This window comes from Coregonus lavaretus, assembly GCF_964263955.1.
Source record: "Coregonus lavaretus genome assembly, contig: HAP1_SCAFFOLD_4006, whole genome shotgun sequence".
Taxonomy (NCBI): domain Eukaryota; kingdom Metazoa; phylum Chordata; class Actinopteri; order Salmoniformes; family Salmonidae; genus Coregonus; species Coregonus lavaretus.
Window position 1 is genome coordinate 32,078 of NW_028162128.1, and position 12,923 is coordinate 45,000.

Genomic DNA, 12,923 nt, shown 5'->3' on the forward strand with positions numbered 1-12,923 from the left:
ACGACAGTGGTAGGCCTGATCACCGATGGCAGTGTGGTGCCATGACAACAACCTCTCCCTCAATGTCAGCAAGACAAATGAGCTGATCGTGGAAAAGGAGGACATCGACGGGGAGCAAGTCGAGAGCTTCAAGTTCCTCGGTGTCCACATCAGTAAGGATCTATCATGGTCTATAGAGCCCTACAGTGGAGGTGTCATAATACCCATAAAACCTAGCGGTCAAACAGGGAAATGGTTCCAATCGTTTTTCCACCATTAATTTTTCCCCATCTGGAATTTTAGAAACACTTAGAATAAGGGCTGTATTTCGTGTAGGATTACCCTGGCCTGACGTTTTGATAACCATGTAAATCTCTCTCGGACAAGGTGACTTTTATCGATATATTCAGCTCATTTACTCTCAGATTCAGAACTGGTCATTAGAATCAAAGTAGACAAGACTACAAATCCCTGCAAGGTCCTGCACGTCCTCTCTAGCTGACACCTTTGCTAAAAGATATTGTGTCATTTTAAAACTTGCACAAGACAGTTGTTGACAGGTGTATAAAATAGAGCACACAGCCATGCATTCTCCATAGACAAACATTGGCAGTAGAATGGCCTTACTGAAGAGCTCAGTGACTTTCAACGTGGCACAGCTATAGGATGCCACCTTTCCAACAAGTCAGTTCGTCAAATTTCTTCCCTGCTAGAGCTGCCCCGGTCAACTGTAAGTGCTGTTATTGTGAAGTGGAAACGTCTAGGAGCAACAACGGCTCAGCCGCACAGTGGTAGGCCCCACAAGGTCACAGAATGGGACCGCCGAGTGCTGAAGTGCGTAAAAATCGCCTGTCCTCGGTTGCAACACTCACTACCGAGTTCAAAAGTGCCTCTGGAAGCAACGTTAGCACAATAACTGTTTGTCGGGAGCTTCATGAAATGGGTTTTTCCATGGCCGAGCAGCCGCACACAAGCCTAAGATCACCATGCGCAATGCCAAGCAAAAAAATCACCACAATGCTGAGCGTCGGCTGGAGTGGTGTAAAGCTCATAGCCATTGGACTCTGGAGAAGTGGAAACATGTTCTCTGGAGTGATGAATCACGCTTCAATCAATCAATGAAATGTATTTATAAAGCCCTTTTTACATCAGCAGATGTCACAAAGTGCTATACAGAAACCCAGCCTAAAACCCCAAACAGCAAGCAATGCAGATATAGAAGCACGGTGGCTAGGAAAAAACTCCCTAGAAAGGCCGGAACCTAGGAAGAAACCTAGCGAGGAACCAGGCTCTGAGGGGTGGCCAGTCCTCTTCTGGCTGTGCCGGGTGGCGTTTACAAGAGTACATGGCCATTTAAAGCCAGATTGTTCTTCAAGATGATCAAACGTTCATAGATGACCAGCAGGGTCAAATAATAATCAGTGGTTGTAGAGGGTGCAACAGGTCAGCACCTCAGGAATAAATGTCAGTTGGCTTTTCATAGCCGAGTATTCAGAGGTCGAGACAGCAGGTGCGGTAGAGAAAGAGAGAGTTGAAAACAGCAGGTTCAGGTTCGTCCGGTCAACAGGTCAGGGTTCCCTAGCCGCAGACAGAACAGTTGAAACTGGAGCAGCAGCACAACCAGGTGGACTGAGGACAGCAAGGAAACATAAGGCTTCACCATCTGGCAGTCCGACGGACGAATCTGGGTTTGGCGGATGCCAGGAGAACACTACCTGCCCCAATGCATAGTGCCAACTGTAAAGTTTGGTGGAGGAGGAATAATGGTCTGGGGCTGTTTTTCATGGATTGGGCTAGGCCCCTTAGTTCCAGAGAAGGGAAATCTTAACGCTACAGCATACAATGATTTTCTAGATGATTCTGTGCTTCCAACTTTGTGGCAACAGTTTGGGGAAGGCCCTTTCCTGTTTCAGCATGACAATGACCCCGTGCACAAAGCGAGGTCCATACAGAAATGGTTTGTCAAGATCGGTGTGGAAGAACTTGACTGGCCTGCACAGAGCCCTGACCTCAACCCCATCGAACACCTTTGGGATGAATTGGAACGCCGACTGCGAGCCAGGCCTACTCGCCCAACATCAGTGCCCCGACCTCACTAATGCTCTTGTGGCTGAATGGAAGCAAGTCCCCGCAGCAATGTTCCAACATCTAGTGGAAAGCCTTCCCAGAAGAGTGGATGCTGTTATAGCAGCAAAGGGGGGGACCAACTCCATATTAATGCCCATGATTTTGGAATGAGATGTTCGACGAGCAGGTGTCCACATGCTTTTGGTGATGTAGTGTAGTTAATCCAGAGATTCTTACCTTTGCCTCGATTCGGCAGTCTCGTCCAGATCATCATGGCATTTGTAGTTCTTTATGATAGCCACATTAGCAGCTAATTAGCGTTTCATTTTTGGGGGGGTAAATACAGGCGAATATATTGATAAAACCTTGTCCTAGAGAGATTTACACGGTTATCAAAACATCACGCCAGGGTAAGCCTACACGAAACACAACCCTTATTTAAAGTTTTTTTTTTTATCCCCTATGGGAAAAATGAATGGTGGAAAAACGATTAGAAACATTTCCTTGTTTGACCGCTAGGTTTTATGGGTATTTTACTCATACTGTGGTACTCTATAACACACCAACACAGTTGTGAAGAGGGCATGACAACACCTCTTCCTCATCAGGAGGCTGAAGAGATTTGGCATGGGGCCCTCAGATCCTCAAAAAGTTATACAGCTGCACCATTGAGAGCATCTTGCCTGGCTGCATCACCGCCTGGTACGGCAACTGCTTGGCAGCCGACCGCAAGGCGCTATAGAGGATGCTGCGTACCGCCCAGTACATCACCATCCAGGACCACTATACCAGGCGGTGTCCCTAAAAAGGCCCTAGAAATTGTCAATGACTCCAGACACCCCATGTCATAGACTGTTCTCTCTGCTACGGCAAGGCAAGCAGTACCGTTGCACCAAGTCTGGAACCAACAGGACCCTGAACAGCTTCTACCCCCAAGCCATAAGACTGCTAAATAGTTAGTTAAATAGTTAACCAATAGCTACCCAGACTATCTGCATTGACTCTTTTTGCACTAACTTTTCTGACTCATCCCATACGCTGCTGCTACTGTTTATTATCTGTCCCTTTATTCCCAGTTAAATGGACATATCTACCTCAATGACCTCTTAACCCTCTTAACCCTCACCTAACCCCTCCCCTTAACCACATCGACTTTATTATTACTTTTACAATTACGTGTTATTATATGTATTGTTGGGAAGGGCCCGTAAGTAAGCCTTTCACTGTTAGTCCAGACCTGTTGTCCCTTCCCCTCCTTTCCCCCCTCCTCTCCTCTCCTCTCCTCTCCTCTCCTCTCCTCTCCTCTCCTCTCCTCTCCTCTCCTCTCCTCTCCTCTCCCCTCCTCTCCCCTCTCCTCCTCCACTCAATCTCATCTCTCCCCACTCTCCTACCCTCTCCCCTCCTCTTCTCCCCTCTCCCCTCCTCTCCCCCTCCTCTCCTCTCCTCTCCTCTCCTCTCCTCTCCTCTCCTCTCCTCTCCTCTCCTCTCCTCTCCTCTCCTCTCCTCTCCTCTCCTCTCCTCTCCTCTCCTCTCCCCTCCTCCTCTCCTCTCCTCTCCCCTCCTCTCCCCTCTCCTCCTCCACTCAATCTCATCTCTCCCCACTCTCCTACCCTCTCCCCTCCTCCCCTCTCCTCTCCTCTCCTCTCCTCTCCTCTCCTCTCCTCTCCTCTCCTCTCCTCTCCTCTCCTCTCCTCTCCTCTCCTCTCCTCTCCTCTCCTCTCCTCTCCTCTCCTCTCCTCTCCTCTCCTCTCCTCTCCCCTCCTCCACTCTCTCCCCTCCACTCACTCCCCTCCTCTCCCCCTTCTCTCATCTCCTCTCCTCTCCTCTCTCCCTCTCTCCCCCCGGCCCCAAAGTGCACTAGGCTCTCCGTCTCTCTCCTCTTCCTGTTGCTGTGGTAAGCCACAGCCTCTCCAGGGTGATTTAAAACTTAGTCCTGCTGTTTGGTAATCTGGACATCCCACAGCTGTATCAGTCGTTACACAGGGAGACGTTCATTTAGCAGATCAATTAACCACTCAGAACAATCGTCCCAAATGGCACCCCTATTCCATTTATAGTGCACTGCTTTTGACAAGGGCTTTTGACATAGTGGGGGTAATTTAAGTTGGACACGCAAGCACGCACACACACACACACACACACACACGCACGCACGCACACACACACACACACACACACACGCACGCACACACACACACACGCACGCACGCACGCACGCACGCACGCACGCACGCACGCACACACACACACACACACACACGCACGCACGCACGCACGCACGCACGCACGCACACACTAGATCGCGCAAGCGTCCGGGAGGCACATTTCAGGCAGGACGTCTAATCAGCCTTACAGCATATCCAGTACCTTTAGTAGACAGGATGAAACAGCATCTCTGTGGGGTTCTAAAGGTGTGTGTGTGTGTGTGTGTGTGTGTGTGTGTGTGTGTACAAGCTTGAGTGTGTGTGTGTATCTAGGTCCCTTACCTTAAAGACATCTTGTGTATCATCCATGCAGTAGACTCTGATGTTATACTCCAGGGTAGAGCAGTACGCGTCAGAGAAGAGCACCAGGCGGAGACGCTTAGCGGCGGCCATGTTTAGAGATTCTCCCACCAGAGAGAAACGCCCCAACTGCTCTGAGAACACTCTGCACGTCTCTGCCTCCAGCTGGCAGTAGTACGGCTCTGAGTACAACTCCTCTCCCATCACTAAGACGTCCTGAGGATAGAGAGAGAGGTGGTTAGGGGTAGGGTGTGGTTGTGGGGTTAGGGGTAGGGGGGAGGGTGTGGCTGTGGGGTTAGGGGGAGGGGGGAGGGTGAGTGTGTGGCTGTGGGGTTAGGGGGAGGGGGAAGGGTGAGTGTGTGGCTGTGGGGTTAGGGGGAGGGGGAGGGGGGAGGGTGAGTGTGTGGCTGTGGGTTTAGGGGGAGGGGGGAGGGTGAGTGTGTGGTTATGGGGTCAGGGCAGGGTTCTTCAATTCCGGTCCTGGAGGGCAGAAACACTTCTGTTTTTTATTTCTACCTGGTAGTTAATTGCACTCACCTGGTGTCCCAGGTCTGAATTAGCCCCTGATTAGAAGGAGATGATGAAAAACAGAGGTGTTTCGGCCCTCCGGGACCGGAATTGAAGAACCCTGGGTTAGGGGGAGGGGGAGGGTGAGGGTGTGGTTATGGGGTTAGGGGGAGGGGGAGGGGGGAGGGTGTGCGGGTGCATATACAGTATGTGTGGACAGCGACCTATAGAACATTAACAATCAACTAAATAATTCAGATCTAGGCAGTCAATTGACATGAACGAAGACTCCTCTAGTTTCCTGGCAACAACACTGCTTCTGGAGAGAAAGGAGAGAGAACAGAGAGATGTATCATCCAATAAATATTGGATTAAAGGGATTTTCCTCAGCCAGAGGAATTAGTTCAGAAAGGTGAAGAGAGACAGAGAGAAAAGAGAAATATGAAGAGAGCTGGCTGCTCTACCTGCCAAAACAGCACAATTACCAACAGCTCAACAGACTTAGACGACACACTAAGGAGTTAGCAAGGAGTTACTTCTATGACCTGGCTGTAGACTTATGGGTCCTTTTTCAACTATGCAGAGTTAATGATGAAAAAAAAAAAAATAGTGACATGAGGAGTAAATACACAGTAAATAGCGAATAACAATGAAGAGTAAAAAGAGCGTGGTTATGTACAGGGAGAACCAGTACCGAGTCCATGTGCTGGAGTACGAGGTCATTGAGGTAGCTACAGCGCATTCAGAAAGTATTCACCCCCCCCCCCCCCCCGTAAGTACTCACAACCCCTGAGTCAATACTTTGTAAAAGGACATTTGGCGGCGATTACAGCTGTGAGTCTTCCTGTGTAAATCTCTTTCCACCTGGATTGTGCAAAAGTTGCCCGTTATTCTTTTCAATGTTCTTCGAGCTCTGTCAAATTGGCTGTTGATCATTGCCAGACAACCATTTTCAGGTCTTGCCATGGATTTTCAAGTTAGTCAAAACCCTAACTCGGCCACTCAGGAACATTCAATGTCGTCTTGGTGAGCAACTCCAGTGTATATTTTGGCCTTGTGTTTTAGGTTATTGTCCTGCTGAAAGGTGAATTCATCTCCCAGTGTCTGGTGGAAAGCAGACTGAACCAGGTTTTCCTCTAGAATTTTGCCTGTGCTTAGCTCCATTCCGTTTCTTTTCTATCCTGAAATACTCCCCATTTTTCAACACTTAAAAGCATACCCATAACATGAAGCAGCCACCACTACGATTGAAAATAAGGAGAGGGTGAAAAGCAAGAAGACTTTACCGAATAACAATATTCCAAAACATGCATCCTGTTTGCTACAAGGCATTAAAGTAATCCTGCACAGATAAAATAGAACACATTCATCTTCATTTGCAGACTGGTCTGGATTATTGCGACATATAGCTAAGCTCCTGCTGGTTTCTGCTCTGAGTGCTCCTGCTGGTTTCTGCTCTGAGCGATCCTGCTGGTTTCTGCTCTGAGCGCTCCTGCTGGTTTCTGCTCTGAGCGATCCTGCTGGTTTCTGCTCTGAGTGCTCCTGCTGGTTTCTGCTCTGAGCGCTCCTGCTGGTTTCTGCTCTGAGCGCTCCTGCTGGTTTCTGCTCTGAGCGATCCTGCTGGTTTCTGCTCTGAGCTCTCCTGCTGGTTTCTGCTCTGAGCGCTCCTGCTGGTTTCTGCTCTGAGCGCTCCTGCTGGTTTCTTCTCTGAGCGCTCCTGCTGGTTTCTGCTCTGAGCGCTCCTGCTGGTTTCTGCTCTGAGCGCTCCTGCTGGTTTCTGCTCTGAGCGCTCCTGCTGGTTTCTTCTCTGAGCGCTCCTGCTGGTTTCTGCTCTGAGCGCTCCTGCTGGTTTCTGCTCTGAGCGCTCCTGCTGGTTTCTGCTCTGAGCGCTCCTGCTGGTTTCTGCTCTGAGCGCTCCTGCTGGTTTCTTCTCTGAGCGCTCCTGCTGGTTTCTGCTCTGAGCGCTAAAGCTGGTTTCTGCTCTGAGCGCTCCCGCTGGTTTCTACTCTGAGAAATCACAGTATCTGCACTCATTAGTGCATATTTGTTGAATGAGTCACACTATTAGCATACATTTACGGTATCATTTCAGTCAACACACTTATATTTATTTAATTCTTATTTGCAGCTGTAGATGTAGGCTGTTTATTAGCATGTCTAAACATGCGTCATGTATTTTCCACAGGTGGTCGTCCCTGTCAGTCCATCGTGTATTCTACTAGTATTATTCTAGTGACTGGTCTTATTCTATCATATGCTATTGTAGCGATCACGTCATTCTAGTCCCGTGTAGCTCAATTGGTAGAGCATGGCCCCTGGCAACGCCAGGGTTGTGGGTTCGCTTCCCACAGGGGGCCAGTATGATTTTAAAAAAAATAGTATGCATTCACTAACTGTAAGTCACTCTGGATAAGAGCGTCTGCTAAATGACTAAAATGTAAAAATGTAGCAGTACTGGTATTATTTCATTTTCTGTGTTTAGTTATTTTCATGTCTTACATAGTAGTTCTATTATGTGTTAGACTGCACCTCTTAATGCTGTGGTTGATGTTCACACATTCAGGAATCAGACTGCAACTCTATTTCTCTATCAGGTTTATATAGTAATCTATGGACTCTATATCTCTATCAGGTACTTCCTGTATATAGCCATGTTATTACCTGGTACTTCCTGTATATAGCCATGTTATTACCTGGTACTTCCTGTATATAGCCATGTTATTACCTGGTACTTCCTGTATATAGTCATGTTATTACCTGGTACTTCCTGTATATAGCCATGTTATTACCTGGTACTTCCTGTATATAGCCATGTTATTACCTGGTACTTCCTGTATATAGCCATGTTATTACATGGTACTCCCTGTATATAGCCATGTTATTACCTGGTACTTCCTGTATATAGCCATGTTATTACCTGGTACTTCCTGTATATAGCCATGTTATTACCTGGTACTTCCTGTATATAGCCATGTTATTACCTGGTACTTCCTGTATATAGCCATGTTATTACCTGGTACTTCCTGTATATAACCATGTTATTACCTGGTACTTCCTGTATATAGCCATGTTATTACCTGGTACTTCCTGTATATAGCCATGTTATTACCTGGTACTTCCTGTATATAGTCATGTTATTACCTGGTACTTCCTGTATATAGCCATGTTATTACCTGGTACTTCCTGTATATAGTCATGTTATTACCTGGTACTTCCTGTATATAGCCATGTTATGACCTGGTACTTCCTGTATATAGCCATGTTATTACCTGGTACTTCCTGTATATAGTCATGTTATTACCTGGTACTTCCTGTATATAGCCATGTTATTACCTGGTACTTCCTGTATATAGCCATGTTATTACCTAGTACTTCCTGTATATAGCCATGTTATTACCTGGTACTTCCTGTATATAGCCATGTTATTACCTAGTACTTCCTGTATATAGCCATGTTATTACCTGGTACTTCCTGTATATAGCCATGTTATTACCTGGTACTTCCTGTATATAGCCATGTTATTACCTGGTACTTCCTGTATATAGCCATGTTATTACCTGGTACTTCCTGTATATAGCCATGTTATTACCTGGTACATCCTATATATAGCCATGTTATTACCTGGTACTTCCTGTATATAGCCATGTTATTACCTGGTACTTCCTGTATATAGCCATGTTATTACCTGGTACTTCCTGTATATAGCCATGTTATTACCTGGTACTTCCTGTATATAGCCATGTTATTACCTGGTACTTCCTGTATATAGCCATTGTATTTTTACTCTTTATTTTTATTCACTGTGTCTTTATTCCTCATGTCACTATTGTTGTTATTTAAAAATGTATATCTTTAACTCTGCACTGTTGAAAAAGGATCCATACGTAAGCATTTCGCTGTTAGTCTACACCTGTTGTTTTACGAAGCATGTGATAAATACAATTAGATTTGATTTGAAATGGGAGAGAGAGAGTTTTCAGCTGAGGATGTAGATATTAGGAAATGGGAGAGAGAGAGTTTTCAGCTGAGGATGTAGATATTAGGAAATGGGAGAGAGAGAGAGTTTTCAGCTGAGGATGTAGATATTAGGAAATGGGAGAGAGAGAGTTTTCAGCTGAGGATGTAGATATTAGGAAATGGGAGAGAGAGAGTTTTCAGCTGAGGATGTAGATATTAGGAAATGGGAGAGAGAGAGGCAGAAAGTGTTTAGAAACAACCTTTCAAAGCATTTCATGGCTATAGATGTGAGTGCTACGGGGCGGTAGTCATATAGGCAGGTTACCTTGGCGCTCTTAGGCACTGGAACTATGGTGGTCTGCTTGAAAAAAGTTGGTATTACAGACCAGGTCAGGAAGAGGTTGAAAATGTCAGTGGAGACTCTTGCCAGCAGGTCAGCACATGCTCTGAGTGAGCGTCCTGGAATTCCCTCTGAATGAATGGTGACCTGTTTAAAGGTCTTACTCACATCAGCTACGGATAGCTGGTGCTCTTATGCATGGTTCTGTGTTGCTTGCCTCAAAGCGAGTATAGAAGGCATTTAGCTCGTCTGCTAGGCTTGGGTCGCTCGACAGCTCGCGGCTAGGTTTCCCTTTGCAATCTGTGATAGTTTGCAAGCCGTGCCACATCCGTTGAGCATCAGAGTCGGCGTAGTAGGATCCAATCTTTGCCTGTTTGATTGCTCGTCGGAGGTCGTAGCGGGATTTCTTATAAGCGGAATGATTCGCCGGGGATCAGGGCCTGGTCCGGAGTGATTCCCCGGGGATCAGGGCCTGGTCCGGAGTGATTCCCCGGGGATCAGGGCCTGGTCCGGAGTGATTCCCCGGGGATCAGGGCCTGGTCCGGAGTGATTCCCCGGGGATCAGGGCCTGGTCCGGAGTGATTCCCCGGGGATCAGGGCCTGGTCCGGAGTGATTCCCCAGGGATCAGGGCCTGGTCCTGAGTGATTCCCCGGGGATCAGGGTCTGGTCCGGAGTGATTCCCCGGGGATCAGGGCCAGGTCCAGTGTGATTCCCCGGGGATCAGGGCCTGGTCCGGAGTGATTCCCCGGGGATCAGGGCCTGGTCCTGAGTGATTCCCCGGGGATCAGGGTCTGGTCCGGAGTGATTCCCCGGGGATCAGGGTCTGGTCCGGAGTGATTCCCCGGGGATCAGGTCCTGGTCCTGAGTGATTCCCCGGGGATCAGGGTCTGGTCCGGAGTGATTCCCCGGGGATCAGGGCCAGGTCCAGTGTGATTCCCCGGGGATCAGGGCCTGGTCCAGAGTAAGCAGAATATCCAGAGCTGCCGACTCTTTGAAGTAGAATACTATTTCGTAATATGTACATCCTCAGCTGAAAACGATCTCTCTCTCTCTCTCTCTCTCTCTCTCTCTCTCTCTCTCTCTCTCTCTCTCTCTCTCTCTCTCTCTCTCTCTCTCTCTCTCTCTCTCTATCTCTCTCTCTCTCTCTCTCTCTCTCTCTCTCTCTCTCTCTCTCTCTCTCCCATTTCCTAATATCCATATCCTCAGCTGAAAACTCTCTCTCTTTCTCCCATTTCCTAATATCTATATCCTCAGCTGAAAACGCCAGCTTAATTTACACCGGATTAATTTACACAAAATAAACTAAGAATGATATGTACAGCAGCATATATATATATATATATATATATATATATATATATTAGAGTGAGCCATGTCAAGAATACAGTACATAAATAAATATGTGGTGTGTATAAACAGTGGAACTAAAATACAATGGACAGAAGTATTTAAATACAAACAGGAAGGGTTTTAATGGCTCTATAACATGGGACAGTAGCGTTGGCTGTGTTTGTATGTATGAGTGTGTGTGTGTGTCTCTCTCTCTCTCTCTTTCTCCCTCTCTCTCTCTCTCTCTCTCTCTCTCTCTCTCTCTCAGATTTAAATTCTGAAAGAAATGAAAGAGTTCAGTCGCAGCCTTAACTCTGTAAAGAGATGTGTCTTTTCCTCTGTATTTTTTTCTCATCCATGAGTAGTTTTAAGATGTCTTATTTAAATGTAAATGGAGCGAGAGACGTTAAAAAAGGAGCCGTCATGTATAAGTTAATGAAGGGAAAGGGAAGTGACATGTTTTCTACAAGAAACGCAGTATTATTGAAAATGAAGTTACGTGGCAACAGGATTGTGTGTGGAAGTGTGTGTGGGGGGGGGGGAGGGGGGGGGGGGGGTTTGCCTTTGTCAAATGAGGTTGAAGAGGTAGTTGAGGGGAGGTTATTAAAAGATGGAGCGAGGTATGAAACCATCACTATGTGTTTGATAAATGTATATGCCCCAGTGGTGGCAGTTGAGAGGGTATATTTTTTAGAGACATTATCAAATACCATTGAGAAATGTAACACTGAGGATGATTTATTTATTGCTGGGGATTTTAACTGCAAAGTCAGTGATTTAGATAGAAACCACAAAGAACCTCATATATCCTCAAGGACTTTTTTAAAAACGCCTCATTGTAACACACGAACTGTGTGATATTTGCCGGAGCCAAAATGGAGGCACGAGTCAGTATACATGGGCCCATGTGAGAGAGAACACCATCTCTCTGGCCAGGTTAGATAGGTTTTATTGTTTTGAGCATCAATCTCAAGTCTGTAGATCAAGTGTGCTAACCACAGTGGGATTTTCTGATCATTGTTTAATAACAGAGGTGGTGTACATTAACGCTGTAAAATCCAAAAGCGCATACTGACATTTTAATATAACTTTATTGAGTGATGCTCACTTCAGGAAATGTTTTAGTTTTTTCTGGTAGAGGTGGAGGTCTCAAAAGGCCAGTTTTGTATCCCTTCAACAGTGGTGGGATGTAGGGAAAATCCAGATTCAACAATTCTGTAATCAATACACGATGAATGTCACCAGAGACATCACCAGATCAATGAACCTCTAGAGTCTGAAATAGTGGAACTCCAGACGTTGGTTGAGACCACAGGAGATCGAGGCCATATTGAGGCCCTCAAGAGAAAAAAAAAAAACTGCATCGGTTTAGAGAAAAATAATGGGCAAAGAATAATTATTAATTGCCTCAAATCAGCTGTTGGACAGGAGCTCACTAGCCCTAGTGAAATTAGAAAGAGGGCAGTAGAGTTCTATGCTGAGCTCTACAAGTGTGAGTACAAAGAGGATAAAACAGTGACACGGGGGGGGAGAGTATGTCCAAATACCCATACTGGCATACTACATACTTCAACTGCATACTATGTACTCATGGTTGCATACTATTTAGAACGAACCATTTTATTACAAAGCATGTAGTATGCCACGGCCGCAACACAGCAGCAGCTCCTGATTGGCTGAGTAGGTGGGGCGGGGCTGAGTGCGGGTGGATGCGTCCCATTAACCAGCCTGATAATAGCTCATTTACAATTAGATTAATTTCTCTAAACTCTGAATAGAATAGGAATGGAGTTATAGACCTACTCAGGCTGGTTATAGACAGACTATCACATTCAACCTGTACCGTAGCCCATATAGCCCATCAATCCTATTTAAAAAGGACTGGAGACAGAAACAGATCATTTGGTTCCATTTCAACGTATTTATTAGTGAAACCAAAGTGCTGTAAGATATATAAATTCAATCAAATAGCCGAGTACCCACACTAAAACTGTTCAAATGTTCAAATCAAAAGGCCTGATTAACATGAAAAAAAGTGGACATTCGGGTGCATCACATATTCAGAACCGCTGGACAGCAACATAATAAAGTAAAGCACTGATCATTGGGAACGAGATCAGAATGACTGCTGAGGCTTGATCCATACATTTAATAATTAAATAAGTAGCCTACAAAAACTAAACCAATCCATGCGTTCAAATTAAAAGGCCTGATTAACATGACATCAATAACACATCCC

At 46.2% G+C, this 12,923-nt stretch overlaps 1 protein-coding gene across 1 annotated transcript in view; it reads right to left on the reverse strand.

The window, feature by feature from the left end:
* Positions 1-3,973: 3,973 nt before the first annotated feature.
* Positions 3,974-12,923, reverse strand: part of LOC311116515 (netrin receptor UNC5A-like) — a gene marked incomplete at its 3' end in the record, with an annotated part of 18,349 nt that continues 9,399 nt past the window's right edge. Inside the window, exons 3-4 of the mRNA XM_084191603.1 lie at positions 4,533-4,766; positions 3,974-4,009 (exon numbers count right to left, since the gene is read on the reverse strand). Coding sequence (XP_084047729.1) covers positions 3,974-4,009; positions 4,533-4,766 — 270 coding nt within the window. The remainder of the gene's footprint in view (positions 4,010-4,532; positions 4,767-12,923) is intronic.